The sequence below is a fragment of the Lepidochelys kempii genome, chromosome 10 (genome assembly GCF_965140265.1).
Source record: "Lepidochelys kempii isolate rLepKem1 chromosome 10, rLepKem1.hap2, whole genome shotgun sequence".
Classification (NCBI taxonomy): domain Eukaryota; kingdom Metazoa; phylum Chordata; order Testudines; family Cheloniidae; genus Lepidochelys; species Lepidochelys kempii.
Window position 1 is genome coordinate 79019156 of NC_133265.1, and position 19305 is coordinate 79038460.

General features: G+C 48.0%; 1 protein-coding gene across 7 annotated transcripts in view; it reads left to right on the forward strand.

Annotated features, from left to right (window-relative positions):
* Window positions 1-19305, forward strand: part of HACD3 (3-hydroxyacyl-CoA dehydratase 3) — a 25831-nt gene continuing 6526 nt past the window's right edge. The window contains exons 1-11 of one of the 7 annotated variants that reach the window (XR_012154101.1): window positions 1-176; window positions 1813-1855; window positions 3100-3173; window positions 10484-10648; window positions 13035-13089; window positions 13619-13729; window positions 14640-14767; window positions 15368-15480; window positions 16211-16317; window positions 18475-18606; window positions 19066-19271. Coding sequence is in view for 6 of the 7 variants with exons in the window: in XM_073304366.1 (XP_073160467.1) it covers window positions 84-176; window positions 1813-1855; window positions 3100-3173; window positions 10484-10648; window positions 13035-13089; window positions 13619-13729; window positions 14640-14767; window positions 15368-15480; window positions 16211-16317; window positions 18475-18606 (1021 nt within the window). In the remaining variant the exon portion in view is untranslated. Of the gene's footprint in view, window positions 177-1812; window positions 1856-1901; window positions 2102-2140; window positions 2400-3099; window positions 3174-10072; window positions 10213-10483; window positions 10649-13034; window positions 13090-13618; window positions 13730-14639; window positions 14768-15367; window positions 15481-16210; window positions 16318-18474; window positions 18607-19065; window positions 19272-19305 lie in introns of those variants that run through there. The other 6 variants (XM_073304366.1, XM_073304367.1, XM_073304368.1 and 3 more) reach the window with 6 other exon arrangements.

Consider the following 19305-nt stretch of genomic DNA (forward strand, 5'->3'; position numbering starts at 1 on the left):
CGGGGGCAACCAACCCCCCCCCCCCCCGGCCTCGCCAGGCGCCGCGCGGAGCCCTCGGAGCCCGGCCTGCCCCGGCCGCCGCGATGCAGCGCCAGAGCCAGAGCCTGACCCCGCACGTGCACTGGGCGCAGCGGCACCGCGAGCTCTACCTACGGGTGGAGCTGAGCGACGTGCAGGTACCGCCGGGCCCCATATCCCGCGCGCCGGGCACGCAGCCCGGGGAGCCGCCCCCCGTCCCGGTCCCGTCCGTGCCCGGGGCGCGGCCGCTCCCGCGCTGTGCGGGGCCCCTGCTGCGTGCAGCGTGCGTACAGCCCAGGGCGGCCCCCCACAGCACCCCTGTCCCATGCACCGTGTACGGCCCAGGGAGACCCCCCCCCTGCTGTACAGCGCCCCCCTCCCGTGCACGGGGCATGCATTCCAGGGAGACCCCCCCCACCCCCCTCTACAGCACCCCTGTCCCATGCGCCGTGTACGGCCCAGGGAGACCCCCCCCCTGCTGTACAGCGCCCCCCTCCCGTGCACGGGGCATGCATTCCAGGGAGACCCCCCCCACCCCCCTCTACAGCACCCCTGTCCCATGCGCCGTGTACGGCCCAGGGAGACCCCCCCCTGCTGTACAGCGCCCCCCTCCCGTGCACGGGGCATGCATTCCAGGGAGACCCCCCCCACCCCCCTCTACAGCACCCCTGTCCCATGCGCCGTGTACGGCCCAGGGAGACCCCCCCCCCGCTGTACAGGCTCCCCCCTCCCGTGCACGGGGCATGCATTCCAGGGAGACCCCCCCACCCCCCTCTACAGCACCCCTGTCCCATGCACCGTGTAGGGCCCAGGGAGACACCCCCTCCCTGCTGTACAGCGCCCCCCTCCCGTGCACGGGGCATGCATTCCAGGGAGACCCCCCCCACCCCCCTCTACAGCACCCCTGTCCCATGCACCGTGTAGGGCCCAGGGAGACACCCCCTCCCTGCTGTACAGCGCCCCCCTCCCGTGCACGGGGCATGCATTCCAGGGAGACCCCCCCCACCCCCCTCTACAGCACCCCTGTCCCATGCACCGTGTACGGCCCAGGGAGACCCCCCCCCGCTGTACAGCGCCCCCCTCCCGTGCACGGGGCATGCATTCCAGGGAGACCCCCCCACCCCCCTCTACAGCACCCCTGTCCCATGCACCGTGTACGGCCCAGGGAGACCCCCCCTCCCTGCTGTACAGCGCCCCCCTCCCGTGCACGGGGCATGCATTCCAGGGAGACCCCCCCACCCCCCTCTACAGCACCCCTGTCCCATGCACCGTGTACGGCCCAGGGAGACCCCCCCTCCCTGCTGTACAGCGCCCCCCTCCCGTGCATGGGGCATGCATTCCAGGGAGACCCCCCCACCCCCCTCTACAGCACCCCTGTCCCATGCACCGTGTACGGCCCAGGGAGACCCCCCCCTCCCTGCTGTACAGCGCCCCCCTCCCGTGCACGGGGCATGCATTCCAGGGAGACCCCCCTCTACAGCACCCATGCACCGTGTACGGCCCAGGGAGACCCCCCCCCCCCGTACAGGCCCCCGCACCGTCCTCTGCATGGTGTATACAGCGCAGGGAGACTCCCTCCTAACTACCCTTCCCCCATCTCATGCCAGGTGCATTAGAAAAAGTCTGGAGAACCACAGGTGTAACTGGTAACCTGGGTACTTTGCTGCTTGAAGTGCCCCCAGACTCTTCTGGGTCAGTTTCTGAATCCCTCTCAGTTGCCAGGATCCTGGCCTTAAAACAGTTTGTTTGAAAGGGGTACACGCCTGCCGCCTAAAACATCCTCTCTTTCCTCAGAGCCCCGAGATCACCATTATGGACGACGTGCTTCATTTCAAAGGTAGGTGACTACATTTCTTTTAAAGTGAATAGCATCCCTGATCCCTCTGCACAGGGGTGGACTCCTAGCAACATGCAGCTGTGCAGCCTAGGATTGCCAAGGGATTGCTGGCCACAACTTCTCTACTTTCTTTTCTTGGTCGTAATGATTTTGGCCCTGATCCTGGACCCCTACACTCACCCGTGGGAGCTTGAACATCAGAGCCTGTAACACAATACAGCTGGAGCTGGTGGTTTTGGGTTTCAGGTAAATGTTCTAGGTCTAGCTGTAGTAGTTGATAGCAGCACCATATTTAATTAAAAAAACCCAAACAAACCATGTACCACATTTAAATGTCAGCTGATTATCCACGTCTCTTTCCCTAAACTTCACATTGAAAGCAGTACTACTGTCACAAAGACCTTGTGTGCAAATACGAGCAGGTTTTGGACCAGGAACTAAAATTAAATTTGAAAGGTAAATAGATTCCTTTGTAAAAGTTTTTGTTTTGTTTTGACTGAACAGTTCACCCTTAAGGGACCGAGTTCGCTGTTTTGCTTGTCAGGTTAGTGCAAGGAATATACTGTTGCTTTTTTGCATTAGGAATCTACTGTGTATCTTTCATACTGCATCCTTGAGCCTGTATACCACTCTTGTGGCCCAGAAGCATATGGTAAAGACATAATGTGTTGGCTTAGATTGTATCGTTTTATGTGGACAGGATTATTTTACAATGGCACCCTTTAAAATGGCATATTTTTTGCCGAGCCTGCTGGCTTTCAGAGGATTTTATGGGGAAGGACCTGGCTTTGTAGGAAACTGATGAATCCTGGGGCGTATTTGCACTCTGTCATCACTGATGTTTTAGGGATTTCACCATTGCATCTTAAATTGGGCAGCTGATCCTTTGCTGCGATAGATCCCGTTGGGAGGAACTTGCTCCTCCTGGAGTCTCATCCATTCCTGCCTCACATGAAGGTCCTTTTCCAGCACTATTCTCTGTTATAGTGGATGTCGACCCCCCTATAAGGCACCCAACGCATTTTTAAATGTCACTTCGTTAAAAGCGAATTAAATTCTAAAAAGCTGTGACGCTGTCTTTGCATGTCCATTATTACATAGTTTGATCATGCAGCACCGTGGGGTAGGGGAGGGCACTTTAAACGAACACTGAATAGTTATAGTTAAAGTACATTTTGCACATGGTGTGCGGTGGTGGTGGGGAATCAGGATCTTTACACTGATTGTTGCTCCTTTTCTTTTAGCCCAGGGTCATGGTGCCAAGGGGGACAATGTATATGAATTTCAGCTTGCATTTCTAGAACCAGTCAAGCCCCAAGTATGTATTTTTTTCTTCTATGTTTTACAAAAGAAAAGTATTACTGTTAAGTGGTTAAAAAAAAAAAACTCCAAAGGGAAATGGCTATGCTTTAAATTTCCTGGGATGCGATTTAGGGTTGTTGCTTTGCTTCGTGATGCTATAACACAGAGGTGGGCAAACTACGGGCCACATCCAGGCCTGCGGGACCGCCCTGCCCGGCCCTTGAGCTCCCAGCTGGGGAGGCTAGCCCCCGGCCCCTCCCCCACTGTCCCCTCTCCCCCGCAGCCATGCCACCGCGTGGGCAGCATGGCTGGCTGTCCTGCCACTCTGAGCAGCATGGTAAAGGGACAGGGAGCAGGGGGGTTGGATGAGGGACAGGGGGTTCCGGGGGGCAGTTAGGGAACAGGAAGCAGGGGGTGGTTGGATGGGGTGGTCAGGGGATGGGGAGCAGGGGGGGTTGGATGAGGAGGTGGGGTCCCAGGAGGGGGCGGTCAGGGGATAATGAGCAGGGGGGGTTGGATGGGTTGGGGGTTCAGAGGCGGGCAGAAAGTGGGAAGGGGCAGATAGGGGGCAGGGAGCCAGGCTGTTTGGGGAAGCACAGCCTTTCCTACTCAGCCCTCCATAGAGTTTCGCAACCCCGATGTGGCTCTTGGGCCAAAAAGTTTGCCCAGCCCTGCTATAACAGATGATTTTACTAATGTTTAAAGTTCTAAGTGCAGTACGCATTCAATGCCCTGTCTTTGAGACTGATTCCGCAACCTTTCTCACACAGATCTCATACTGCTCTCATAAATATGGGTTTACATGAACATGGCTTTAAATTAATTACAGAAGCGAGTGGTGGGTAGCTTAAAAATTTACTGGAGCAGTAAAATAGCAGAGAATCTAGCAATTTTTCTGAATGAAAACATCCCATCCGCTGTTAAGTTAGCTTATGGGAAGTGCAGCCTCTCTGAAATAAAACAACACCACCTCTTATGTATTCTGTGACCTTGCTAAAAATCTTGACGTGTGCTCTCATTGCTTGTACGAATTACAAAGAATCCCAGCATGAACGTGTTGCAACGCTCTCACTGTGAAGCGCTGTCTTAGTTCCTGTCTTATAACTGGAGAGAGCCTACCTGGGAAGATTGACTCTTCCTGGCACTCCCAAGATCTGCCTGTCCTTTTAGTCACAGGGGGTCCTGCAAAACTGATCTTCACTCCCAGTGGGGAGCAGCTGCAGCAAGACTTGTCCTGTAATTGTCCTGGTTCTTTTTATTTGCCCACCAGGAATAGCGGCAGTAAATCTGGGAAATTCTGCCGAATCCTTCCTTCCTTGCGGTAGATAGACCTTCCCTTCCCATCTTGCCGAGCAAAGAAAGGAGAGGAGTCACTTCATTTGAAATGCAGAATTTAACTCCTCTCTGGAGGGGTAAATTGCTGAATTTCAAGGGAATTGCCAACCCATCAATATCGAAACAAAGCTTTGCAGTAAAAGCAGCAAAAGTTCTTTGCCTTAGACTCCATTATAATCAGAGTTCCAGGCCTTGTCTACCCAAAGATGTGCAAGAAAACAACAAGAGGTGAGAATTAAAATTGATCTAGTTAGTTATTGTGGTGCATGGGTGCTCTTAGTGCAGAATAAAAAACAAGTGTTCATATATTTAACTAAAGTCAGCTGGCTCCGTAGACTGTAGTCACTTCTATTCCGAAATAAGTGTCCACTCACAGAACTGCAGTGAAATAATGACATTGGCTATAGCAAATTGATTAAGTTAAGTTGGCACAGGCCTATGTGTGGACCAGCCATTAGTCTAACCCCAAATCACTCTGAGCACGTCCTGCTGTATTTGTGTACCTGCACATCCTCCATGCCAATGCAGAACAGCGTTGTTAAGAGACTTGACATGTGTTTTTAAATATCTGATAAAGACCAAACAATGGGCTGGCAGGCAGTTCGGATAATCTGAGGCCAGGACTGGAGAGCGAGCTATGGCTCCCAACAAGTGGCATCTTGAGTGTCATATTACTAGACAGCATGGAAAGCTAACAAGTGATGGCCATATTGTCGCAGATGAGCCCACAGAGGTGCTGGAGCCCCCTTGGCCAACACAGCTGTGCCAGCCAAAGTCCATAGCGTAGATTCAGTTACAGCTACAAAACTATGCTTTGATTGGTATAGTAGGAGCACTTTGCTCATATAATATACCTGTACCGGTGAAGCGCTCCCAGTCTGGACGCAGCTATTTCTGGCAAAGTTATGGTAGCGTAAAACCACCCCCCATGAGTGAAACAAGCCATGCCATAAAAGGCTAGTTTTGCACATATCATTGCATCTACACCAGGGACTTTTGCCTGCACCCCTGTGTTGGTCAGGGAACTCACCTCTTCACAACCTTGGCCTGCATAGCCATGCTGGCAACAGTCCCTAGCGTAGGCCTGGTCTCAGGCAAGCAGGTCCCAGGCCACTTGTGGTGCTATAGATCAAAACCAATCTCTTCATCAATCCCTTGGAAGCCATTAGGCACCCAGGGCAGGTCGCAGCACTAATAGAACATGTTAATTAAAAGGCTATTGGGTTTTGCACCAGCTTCGGTTTCTGGATGGATCAGAGATGCAGCCCCATGCAGAGTGCACTGACAAAGGACTGGAGAATGGTAGCAGGGGGTGAATGGCGTAGGGGAAACAGCTGCACTGCGCTGGTGCCACGTAGGGTGGAGAAAAGCTGTTGCTCTCCGGTCAGCTAGTAGGTGGGAATCGAGCCACCCCAAGATTGCAAACTTAAACAACAAAATGCAGAAACACCCTTGTTCAGAGGCGGACCTTACCTTGGCCATAGCTTCTAGTTGCCTTCTCCAGTCTTCTAACATCCGTCATATCAGACTGAGCTCAGCCCGTTGGCCCTCATTGGAGCTAGGTATGGAGTAAGGTGATCCTCTGTATTGGCTGGCTTGGAGGGGAGAGAGCAGGGTATTATCAGCATTTTGAAGGACTGAGCACCCTCAGCCAGGGGGAACAAATACCACCATCCTTTTAGATGACTTAGCAAGAGTAACAGAGTCCCCCAGGACAACCCCCTCGAAAGCTGTGGTGATCTGCACCACCTTGCAATCAGCGGTAACAGACCATCCCGCATTAGCTGATGGAGCCAATGGTACCGCCTTGGACAGATGGGACCTTCATCCCTTCCTTCCCCAATCACTTCATCAGTTTTTTCAATAAACTTAATCAAGGGTGGGGCCGGCATGTGGCTAGATTGTTGAATAGATTAAGAGCCCCATGTTGTGCAGCTCAGCTGTTTTACATCTTCCCTATAAATACCTGTAGGTCCAGTCAGTCTAGTTCTCCAACCACAGCATCAGCTTATTGACATGATACCCCACTGCCACAGGATTAAATCTGGGATGTTTGCTGGTGGCTTCATACGGGTGGCTCATATTTTCAGAGATGGCCGCTAGCCATCTTGCAAATAAACAAAAGTGTTTCACTGTCCATTAATTATCCATTGTCTCCACCACATCAAAGGAGAGCCACACAGCTCTGCTGCCAGTGGGAAGTAATCAGAGCTCCCTCCCCACACTGTGATGTATGTAAATATAATTAAAGTAGGTATAGGAGTGCATGGAGGGAGACCACACCCCACTCACTACAGTAGAATAGACCTGGAATGAAGGACCATTCACTGAAGATGCACCTGATCATGTGTCTCAGTGTGGTTGAGTTAGAAACAATTTAACTTGGCTGCTTGAAGAAATAAAGCTTTGAGTAAAACTCCAGCTTCTCCGTAAGACCCCCAAAACATGAAAACGTTAGTTCCAGAAATGAGATTTTTAACGTAGAAGTTGTAAGTTGTTGTTGCTTTATTTCAGCCCCATTTTTAACCCAAACTCCACACATGCACTCCTCAATATGTCAGGGCTTTGGAGCTGTGCTCCAGCTCCAGGCAAAAACCTGCAGCTCCACTGCTCCAGAGCTGCTTCGCGCTCCAAAGCCCTGCAATATGTACTGTCCCTCGCTACCATACAGTGGGTTATTTTAGTCTTGAGTGCATTTTAATCTCATATATTGAGAAGTTCAATTGGCAGAAGCCTGGGCCTTTAACAGTTGCAAAGTTCTGGACAAAGGGAATGTACCTAATAGCTGGAATAGGACACAAAGAATCACTTTTGTAAAGATATTTAGGCAATCAAGGATGCAGTAGTTGCCTTGTGTGGTTTTCAAAAATACTGAGGGTGAAAATTCCACAAGGCACCTATCTGGTCCTCTGTGTCAGGTTTCTGTACCACTAACTTGCTGTTTAAACTCAGGCAACTCACTGTTCTCTTTGAGCTTGAATTCACTAGCCTTTTGTACCTGATTCCTAATTAACTTGAGATGCTTACACATTTGAAAAGGCTAGTGTAATTCACCCACCACACATGTTGGATGCAGGTCGATCAGGTGTTTATAGCCTGGCTCAAGTGTGTGTGTGGGGAGGAGAGTGGTGACACTAGCCTTTATGAATGTGTAAGTACCGCAAGGGGCCAAAGTCTAGTGTAGTTGTACCCTAGGTCTGCTACCTCATTTGTAAAATGGAGAGATCTACTCCGGAAGGCTTTGCGTTTGTGAAATATTTAGCACCCTTTCTTACTCAAAGGATTGTAATCAAAGTGCTAAGTGTGGATTCAAACTGCACCAAAGATTTGACAGGTAGGTGGGGTAGTGTAGAAATCCAGATGTGTGATTTTGCCCCCTTTCTAATTAAAGGTGCAAATATTCGTTCTATGGCCACTGCAGGGGGCAGGTGTTATAGTTAGGAGATGGAGTTACTGTGCTGTATGAACTATCCCCAGTAGAAACACGGAGAAGTGACTTTCCCACCATTGGCCTGGTTCTTTGGCAGCTTCTGAGTGCCTGATCCATGACCTTCATGTGCAAACATGTGGTCACCAGTCTGGATTCTTCTCTGTCAAAGAAGCTGATAAAATAAGAAAAGAGCAAAAGAACTGAGAAACTTTCACTTTGACTTGCAGCTACACAAGCAGCCTCTCGGCACTTCCATATCTCTAGGTTATTTTAGGAACTTTTAAAATTGGGGCAGTTGCCCCTTGGGAAAGAGAGACCCCTTTCTTTCAGTTGTTACCACTGTACATTTTGCTAGTAAGAACTCACCGCAGCCAGTGCTAGCAGTATCTTTACGCTTGGCCTGAAATGTACTTATTAAGGAGGATTGGGTGGTCCAGGGGCTGACTAACAGGCCCCAGCACTTTTTGCATTTAGGTCACTGGTTCAACTCCAGCCTAAAATTGATAGTTACCCTCTAATGCAGTGAGATTGCGATCGACTGGTCGACCGTGGAGTATCTGGCTGTGAATCCTCAGGCACTGAGACTGAGATTGTCAGAGGCTCCATGATCGACCAGTCGATTGCGATCGGGTTGCCAACCCTCCTGCAGCCGAACTGGGAGGTTGACCACGAACAGTCGGGTGGCGCAGTGGGGCTGAAGCAGGCGCCCTGCCTGCCCTAGCCCCGTTCTGCTCCTGGGAGTGGCCGTCATGTCTGGCAGTGGCTCCGGGGGGAGGGGGCGGTTCCCGTTCCCAGCCAATGGGAGCTGCGGGGGCAGTGCCTACGGACAGGGCAGAATGTGGAGCCATTTGCCTCTCTTCTCCGCCCCCCCCCGGGGGGAGCCACTGCCAGACGCGGCGGCTGCATCTGGGAGCGGTGTGGGGCGAGGGCAGGCAGGGAGCCTGCCTTAGCCCCACTGCCCGGCAGCTGTCTGAGGTAAGCAGTGCCTGGCCAGAGCCCACACACCAAATTCCTCCTGCACCCCAACCCCTTCCCCCAGCCCTGAGCGCCCCCCTCCCCGCACCCAAACTCCCTCCAGAGCCTGCACCCCACACCCTCTCCTGCACCCTGAGCCCCCCCCTACACCCCGTATGCTTCCTGCACCCCAACCCCCTCCCACAGCCTGCACCCTGAAGAGTATACTTGTGTTCATTTTAAACAAAATGTGATTTAGACGGTACGTAGGCAGAAAGAAGCCTTCTGTGGCTCACCACCCTAGGAACATTCTAGAAAAGGCCAAGGGGACAGGGGTGAGCTCAACGTGTGGAGTGGAGAAGTATAAGCATGTGATGAACAAATCCATATATGGAAAGGTTAAATATGATTGGCCAGAGGTTTGTGTTACGTAACTGCCATGTACTATAAAATAGCAACGGGAGGGGCTCTTTGCTGGAGGGACTCTGGCTGATCTTTGTACCAGGGCTCTCCCTTTGTTTGATTATTATTGGGAACCACAAAATCCCAACAACCCTGCAGCCCAGCGCCCTGCCCCAGCCCACTCCCAGAGCCTGCACCCGAACCCGCGGCCTGAGCCACCTCCCGGACCCAGCACTCCTGACCCCCAGCCCTGAGCCCCCTCCTGCACCCAAACTCCCTCCCGGAACCCGCACCTTGAACCCCCTCCTGTACCCCTGCCCCAGGCTCAGTCCGGAGCCCCTCCCACACTCCAAATCCCTCTGCCCCCCCCCACAGCCCGCCCCCCCCACAACTCAACCCCCTGTCCCAGTCTGATGAAAGTGAGTGAGAGTGGGGGAGAGCGAGCAATGGAGGGAGGGGGGATGGTGTGAGTGGGGCTGGGGCGGGGCAAGGGTTTTGGGGTTTGTGTGATTACTGTTATTTCTACATTTCCTTTGAGGTAGATAGATCTTGGGTTGCGCTTAAATTCAAAAAGTGATCTTGTGCTTAAAAAGCTTGGAGACCACTGCTCTAAGGGCTGCTTAGTGGCCTGTGTGAAATGAGCTGAGGGTCTTGTGAAACCAGTCCACTGACAGCTAGACCATCCCAAAAACTATCACCATTGCAGCTGGCACCCTTGATAGGCAGTTACCGCAGAGGCACCAGACGCTGAATGTGGCTGTAGGTACTGAACTGCCTTCTCCCCCTTCCGGTAGATCCATACTGCAGTTGGGGCATGACTGCAGCTCACGCAGACGTCCCCGAGCTAGCTTTAACCTCAGCCCAGAGCCGTGAAGCTGCAGCAGCCTGGGCTTCCGTGGGGGCTAGCCGCTCGAGCGATTACCCAGCGTTCCAGGTGGGCTTGTACAGCATGCGTTTCTGTGGCTTACTGCTACCCTACCCGAGCTAGCTAGAGTAAAAGTCGCTCAGGTTTGTCTGTGCAAGATGCACTTGCAGCCCCCCGACTGGCAGGTAGGCAAATCCTCAGACACAACCCTTCTGCTCTCCAGAGCTGTCAACGCAGAACCTTTCACCAGCCCTGATTGAATCAAAAACATTCTAGTCATGAGGACCCCAGTTCTAATGAGGCATGTTCCTGTGTCTACCCCCCATTGTGTGTTTCGCAGCTGGAGTACAAAGTGACTCAGAGGCAGCTGAACATCAGCGTGCAGAAAAAAGAAAGCAACTGGTGGAAAAGACTCACCAAACAGGAGAGGCGCCCAATGTTCCTAGCCCCTGATTTTGATCGCTGGCTAGATGAGTCGGATGCTGAAATGGAACTCAAAGCAAAGGTCAGTACTCCATGTGCTTTCGGAGCAGTTTAAATAAGCAGCTAAGAGTGCATGTCCTAAGAAATACCTAGATTCTTGCCATTGAGTTAACAGATTTATAGTTGGGAGTTTCTGACTAGTGTGCTGGTTGCAAGATCCAAATTAAACAATAATAAATGGATTCAGTATAAAAACCTGAAACTAAAAGGGGGAGGCCCTATTAGGTGAGGTGTTTGGTTTAAAATGAGCATTATTCATAAATTATTATACACAGAGGCCCCAGTCTGGATCGGGGTGCCATTGTGCTAGACCAGTGGTTCTCAAACTTTTGTACTAGTGACCCCTTTCACATAGCAAGCCTCTGAGTGCGACCCCCCCCTTATACATTAAAAGCACTTCTTAATATATTTAACACCATTATAAATGCTGGATGCAAAGCAGGGTTTGGGGTGCAGGCTGACAGCTCGCAACGCCCCATATAATAACCTTGTGATCCCCTGAGGGGTCCCGACCCCCAGTTTCAGAACCCCTGTGCTAGACACTATATAAAAATCCAGACTCCAGCAAGAAACTGCTGAATTGGAATTCATTTGCAAATTGGATACCATTAATTTAGGCTTAAATAGAGACTGGGAGTGGCTAAGTCATTATGCAAGGTAGCCTATTTCCCCTTGTTTTTTCCTACCCTCCCTCCCCCCAGATGTTCTGGATTAACTTGGATTTAAACTTGGAGAGTGGTCAGTTTGGATGAGCTATTATAGGAGAGTGAGTTTGTGTGTGTATGGGGGTGGGGGGTGTGTGAGAAAACCTGGATTTGTGCTGGAAATGGCCCACCTTGATTATCATGCACATTGTAGGGATGAGCTATTACCAGCAGGATAGTGAGTTTGTGTGTGTGGTTTTTGGTAGGGGGATGAGGGGGTGAGAGAACCTGGATTTGTGCAGGAAATGGCCCAACTTGATTATCATGCACATTGTGTAAAGATTTGTCACTTTGGATGGGCTATCACCAGCAGGAGAGTGAATTTGTGTGGTGGGGTGGAGGGTGAGAAAACCTGGATTTGTGCTGGAAATGGCCCAACCTGATGATCACTTTAGATAAGCTATTACCAGCAGGACAGTGGGGTGGGAGGAGGTATTGTTTCATATTCTCTGTGTGTATATAAAGTCTGCTGCAGTTTCCACGGTATGCATCCGATGAAGTGAGCTGTAGCTCACGAAAGCTCATGCTCAAATAAATTGGTTAGTCTCTAAGGTGCCACAAGTACTCCTTTTCTTTTATATAAACATATATGGATGGTCCTTGCCCTGAAGAGCTCGCAGTCTAAATAAGCTGAAATCCATGGGATATCTGATGTTGGCAGAGGGCTCAAGCTATCTTGCCTACCTGCAAACCAAGGTCTCCAGAAGTTGAGGTGCCTAGCCATGAGAGACAGCATGTCCTCTCTTCTCCTTAAACGAGACCGTCTCAAGCACATGCTCATCTTTTACTTATATTGCTTTTAGAGTTGGCCCCCAATCAGAATGCTCCCAAATGGATCTGGCTCTGAACTTGACAGGTTATATCCCCTAGATAGTGTTTGCTGTTTCCTTCAGTTAAAGACCAAGAGAGACTCCCTTTCTAAAACACTCCAGCCTTGCTTGTGTGAAAAGCAGAAGTCCCGAGGTTGTTTCTAAAATGAGGATTTCTAGGTAGAGTGTCCAGAAAGCAGCCTCCTGAGCCACCAGGCTGGCCCTGTCTTTACATTCAGCTACGTGGTAATTCAAATGCTCTCTACTGCATTCAGAATGGTTAGCAAAGAAATAATAATGCCTCTTGGAAAGGACACAAACATCCATACAAAAGTGTGAGTGGGGTCAGTTCTACAACACACTCTGCCCCATGGTCAGAAGGACAAGTCTGTTTCTTACATCCTAATGACCACGTAAGTTATACAGGATATTGAAAGGGCTGTTTTGATTTATACAGCAATCCAGAGTGACTTTACTTCTTCCCAGGAGTTAACAATTGGGGTGTGTGTTAAATGGTCTGAAGAGAGCCAGAGGATGACTTCACACTCTCATAAGAAAAGGAACAGTTTTGAGTGGTGGTAATGATCAAGAATTAACATGGAAAACGGCAGTTTTCACACCACAAAACGTATTCATTAGATGAAAATGTGTAACGGAGGTTACATAGCTGGCTAGACAACCATTAGCTATTGCAGTAACACTCTTTCCTGACAATGAAGAATTTGCACAGTTTTGCCTAGGTGAAAAATTTAACACATTAGACTCGTAAGTGGATATTAGCTGACTCTAAAACCCCACTAGCTTTGCAGCAGAACAGTTAACTAAATATTAGCTGCTAATTACTATATAGAAATATGACACTAAAACCATTTACAACTTTATCCCTAATTTTTAGGAAGAAGAAGAAAGGATTAACAAAATCAGAATTGAATCCAGAGTCCCTAAAGACTGTAAGTAACTGTATCTTTAAATTAGTAAGGTTGATTTGGTGGATAAGATAGTGGCAATGGCTTGCTTATGCACACACAGGCAAAATATTACCTCTGTAAGCATGCACTTAAGTACTTCCGATGTGGTCATGGTAGTGTTGATAGACTTGTTGTCTCTCTGTAAAACTAGTATACAGCACTTTATTATGTATATAACTACTTACAAGCTGAGTAAAACCGCACTACTGGTTCCTAGAGGATTTGATCATTTTTGTCATCAATCGTGCCAGCAGGTGATGTGAAAGCCCAGCCCAAGCTGAGATAGGTGCAGCAGTCCTGTTACTCCAGTGCTGCGTTTCCCTTGAGTCCACACGGCAAATCTTTGGTAGTCCTGTGTTATCCAGAATAGCGTGAAACCTTGTTTTCTTTTGTAACCCATCTTCAGATTTGAAAGGCTAACTCACTAACCCACCTCGCCGCTGAGAGCCAGTTGCAAAATATAGGAATGCTGTTGCATTTTGCTAACATGATTGTTTAACGTTGATTATAGCTTTCAGACAGCTGAAGAGAGGATATTTGTTCATGTATAATCTTGTGCAGTTTTTGGGGTTCTCCTGGATTTTTGTGAATATGACAGTTCGCCTGTTTATCTTAGGAAAAGGCAAGTAATAAGCACTATTTTATCCTATTTTATTTTATTCCTCCTTTCACCCTTTGCAGTAATTTCTAAACAATGACATCTAAATTAAGCCACATGAAACTGTAAATACTTCATTGAAATACACAACAAAACCCTCCCAAAAATTGTCATAACATTAAGGACAGGACCTGTAAATAATCGCAGAGCCTGTGATTTATGGGCATCAGTAATATTTGCTGTAATCTATACATGCTAAATTTTAATTTTAAAAAAGAAACTGTGTTGTGGGGTGGGGGGGAATGAAAAATCTCACTTGAGACTTTTATTGGACCGCCTTCTGTTGGTGCGAGACAAGCTCTGTGTGGGTTGAAAGCTTGTCTCTGTCATCAGCAGAAGGTGGTCCAGTAAAATATATGATCTCACCCACCTTGTCTCTCTCCTATCCTGGAACAGACATGGCTACAACAACACTGCCTCGCACTCGAGACAGACGTTTCTTCCATTTAGAGAGCCAGTATTAATAAAAATGGATTGGCTCAAATGTTGTTTTTCTAAAAGATCCAATTGTCCATTCTGTTAATCCAGAGCACAGCCCTCTTTCTTTTCCATATTGTTTACTGAAATAGCTCTAATTGTACTTGCATTGGGGGTTAGACTAGATGACCCTTGCGTCCCTTCTAACCCTATGATTCTGTGATTCTTTCAGCATAGGACTTTTACTTTGATCGGGTAACGTTTTTAAGATTTTTACTCTGACTGCACACTAGCCTGCATATAGGCTTCACGCACAAGGTTGAACACTAAATTTTTCCAACACAAATATAGTTCTAAAATATTTGAATGAGTTAGCATATGTTGGGGGCTGTGTAGTTAAGCTGGCTTCTCCTGGCAGGCAAATTCAGATGCCTTAAAGCGGTCTTTTGTTTGATAGATTCCTTCTACGATACATTTCACACCATTGCTGACATGATGTACTTCTGTCAGATGCTCGCATTTATAGAGATCCTGAATTCACTAGTAGGAATCGTCAGGTCACCATTTATACCTTCTTTTCTCCAGGTAATATTTTAAGATTCCTCGCACCCCAGGTTATTACAGTTTATATTGTGATAGTCTTAGCCATTACTGCTTTTAAAAAAAAAGCAGGGGGCGGGGAAGGGGAGGAGGAAATGGCATCACTGTGGAGATACCCCAGGGATATATATTGCCCCGTAGGTAGGAATCCATGCTTCCTAGCCTGGGTTGGTAGGCTACCTTCTTGGGTTGTCTGATGAGACAAGGAGTTGGGGCAAAGACCAGAACAGCGGGGGGAGGGGGGACCTCATGCACTTGGACCAGCTCAACTTCCCACAGCAGACACACTGTGCTGCAAAAGGTGTGGCCACCTTCTCTCTCTGCTCCTGGGTTGGCCCCTAATACAGCTGGTCAGTATGTACAAGGACTGCAGGCTTAGGAAGCACTTCCCCAGCTCCGCTCCAGAGACACATGCCCTGGTCTTCCAGCTCCACTAATGTGCCCGGGCCCTGAGCTGCGTGTGCCATGGGCTCTTAAGGAGTCTGTGTATTTCTAGTGGTAGGGGCTCACTGTTGCCCTCTGACTGTGCCACAGTGGTATCTGTTGAGTATCCTCCTGTGTGTATGTTGGTGTTTTGTTAAACAGGTACTTGGAAGAAATTTTGTCTTGTTTATTGTCCTCGGAAACGTGGAGGAAATGCAAAGCAAAGCGGTGGTGTTCTTTGTATTTTACTGCTGGAGTATTACTGAGTTATTCAGGTTTGTAGGATTTTCCTTTGACGTGCATGGAACGCCAGGGTTCTACTGAAAAACAGCCTTTTGCTTTAAAATAATTTTGATTTTGCCATTAAGAAACACCCGGTGGCATTCGCATTATAGCCCCTGCTGATAAAGCATTCCTTGGGACTCAGATTTGTCACAGCATAAGTGTCTTGCTAGTTTCCTGTATCTGGCGGAGTCTGGGACTGATTCCAATGTGAGAAACGAGAGCGCATGTTGCTCCATGTCTGGGAAAACTTGCTGCTATGTTCCTCTACCCATTTCCTAACCCTTGGCAAGGAAATCTGATTTTCATGTCACTTTCCACAGGAAATTCAGGCCTTTAGCTAAAGAATGTGATGGATTCTGGGAATTTCTGGTGTTTGTCAGACAAACTACATTGTATTCTATTCATTTTTTTGGGATCTAAATTGAAATATTTGTTGAAGAAAGCAGGCAGTTAAACCTATCCAGGTTGCCAGGATAATAGGTCTAGTACAGTAAACTGCCAGAGGAAAAACATACCTGCCGCAGCTCCCTATGAAACAGTCCCTTTTCAATATTCTTAATCATTATTTACAATTAAGACAATAACTAAAGGGATTGATCGTGTTTATCATGAATATTTGACATTGATGACATCATACAGTGATTATGCACAATATTGTAACTTAAGTGGAAAGCTAAACTTCTAAGTAATGTCTGTCTTTCAAACTGAATTTTACTCTAGGTATCCATTCTACATGCTTTCCTGCATTGATATAGAATGGAAATTACTAACTTGGATCCGATACACCATCTGGATTCCTCTCTATCCTTTAGGCACCTTGGCAGAAGGTATGCTTCAAAAACACAGCCTTGTAGATCATGCTGCTCTGTATAGAGATGAGAGAGTAATTTATATTTTGGTTTGATGGTGGGATTGAAAAAACCTGAAAAAAATTAGTTTATTTTGAACCAAAATTAATTTTTTTTTTGACAAAACCAAAATAATTTCATTCTGATCAAACACAAAGTTTCAAAACAAAACTGCTAGTTTTGAAGCAACCTTTTGATGGTTAGTTTCAAAATAAAACGCTGAATAGGTTTGGTTTGACTTCTACGTCCCCCGTCCCCCCCCCATTTGTTATTTCACCCAAACCATTTGCTGAATTTGACCTGAATTTTAATAGTTTGGGTTGCCTCACAATTGCATTTTTGGCAAATTTGTTAGTCAACCGAAAATGTTCACCCAGCCTCTCTCGTTGAGCCTAATGCACTGTACTGTGCCTTGGTCACGTCTGAAGGGTAAAAGCTAAGGGTAACACCAGCCCCCATTCCCACTGTTTGCAGAACAAAAGGGGTCGCGATAATTGGCGGCCTTGCTGGGAGTGTCAGAGAGACCTACGGTTGGATTGGTGCAGAAACTGAACTTACCTCAGACCTGTAGAGGTGCAGACATGAGGCACGTCTGCACCAGGGAAGCTTGCACTATCATTGGCTTTGCTTTACTTCGCCCTTTGGATACGTAGAGGACTTCCGCCTCCAGCTCTGCCACTTCCTTCATCCATCCTACTATCACCCATAACACCTCAAGAAGAAATGTTCGGATTGCCAGGCTGGCAGTCTAGCGCTCCTGTCCGCCAAGAGGTGCATCGTGGAGTTACACTGGTGTGAGCCACAGCTCCTCCCAGCTGATACAAATGAACGCATTGCTAGAAGCTTAGGGAAAAGTTACATGGCCATAGCTGCTCAAAAACTAGTTACAAAGTGATAGGAGCGGCTGGAGCAAGAGTCGATGCTAGTGGTCTGCGCTTGAAATAATCCTTCTAGGCTAAGGGCGAAGAGAGGAGAATGGTCCCCGGTCAGGGTTTCTCCCTTCGCAAAAGAGAGAGTCTACTTAAAGTGAGGTAGGAAGCACGGATCTCCTAATAAACAGGAAGAGCAGGAGAACGAGACGTGAGGCATGGGCACAAGCAAATCACCCCACACACAGTTGAACAGGAAAACGGATGCACAATTTGTGTACTTTTTTTGGCCGGTTTGGGTTGTTGCTCTTCTTCGTAGTGAGATTTGGGAGAAGCTGTTTTTCACTTTGTGCGTGTGTGAATACGCTGTATGGTCCCTATCCTCTCCTCCTGCAGCAGGGAAGGAGAGCTGTGTCTGTGTACTTTGTCACTCGGGGAGTCTGGCTCCTTCTCCCCTGGACTGGGAGGGCGTAATGGTCTCACACGGGCCTAAATCTTAAATTGCACAGAGGACCCATGAGCAATCTTGACTCCAAGACCCTGGATCTTGGGACACTCACAGGGTGCCACTCTTCCTGGAGCTCCTCCACCCACTGGCTCTGTGACTGTGCTACCAGTGGTTGCAGCACCAGGGGGTAAAAGCCATAGAGTGGAAGTAGTCTCCAGGCTGCAGCTCCTACTCCCACAGAGCCCGAAGTGTAATGTTCTCGTGAGAGGAGCATGGCCAGCTATAGAGGCAGGTGGGAAGCATGAAACATGGGCTGTGTCCCTTCCTGTGTTTTTAGGGCCAATTTGAAAACAATTGCTTTGGGGAGACAGCAAGGCTCGAATTCTCTTGCTACACATCGTCTTATGTGGAGATGAATGGTGTGTGTTTGTTTAACTTCTGTTTCACTGCAATAGAAATTTGTGCCAACTTAAGTTTCTAAAGAAACAGTGAGAAACAGCAGAGTGCACTGAACCTAGCTAGCAAGGCTAATATCTTGTTGCTGTGGGTGGATTCATAGTATTGCCCACCAATGCCAACAAACAGACAGACAGACAAACCTAGGAAAATATCATGACTTAGGTGCAGCTGTGTTTAAAAATACCACTTAAAACTAGTTTATGCTGAAGTCTTTCTAGATTACAAGAGTTTGTCAGAAAGTATCAAAATATTTTACCATTAAAAGAGAACAACTTTGAGAAGCTTCGTTTTTTGACCAGCTCTAGAGTTTACCTTGTCCTTTGTATTTTGCCTATAATCTTCTTGGCCTTCTGCTTTCAGCTGTGTGTCTGATTCAGGCCATTCCATTCTTCAGTGAAACAGGGAAGTTTAGCTTCACACTGCCATATCCGATGAGCATCACAATCAAATTTTCATTCTTTCTTCAAATCTACCTTATCATGTTATTTTTAGGTAAGTTTTTGTTGTTGTTTCATTGTATTTCTCTCCTGTTGAAATACCAAAAGTCATTTATGTACAAAAAAGGAGTAACAGATTGCAGCTTTAAATTAGCATATCTGATTGGTCATTGTTATACCAGTTTGAGCTTAACCTGTCTTCATAGTTGTAGTGAATAGCACAGGTTAACCCAGAAAGGAGACCTCAATAACAGATCACCTTGAAGCACATGCAGATACACCAGAGGCCAAAATATTACAATTATTATATCAGTATCATTGGGTAAAAGTGTGGACTTCTACAGGATTTTGCTGGATTCTTTGTGTACTTCAAAACTATACAGATGTCGACCAAAATACACTGATACTAGTGGAATATGAAGAAGCAGTTCCCTGAAGAGCTTCATAGGAGGGTTTTTTTTTTTTAAACAGTAGTTTAACTGATCAGCTACAATTGTTTGTTCTCTATCATTAGTGGACCAATGATAAAAGCGTACTGTCGGCAGGTTGAGCCTACATCTCTGGGGATCCAAAAGTCTCATTGAAGTCAGAGGAATACAGAATCCAGCCCATGATTTTTAAATGAAAATTTTGAACTCCAAACTTCATTCCATCTGATGAAAAAAGACTTAAATGACACCAACCCTGTTTCTGTGGTTTAGTCTGATGTGGGCTGCTTAGGTTTGTGACACTTTTTCTCGCAAGCTATCACAAG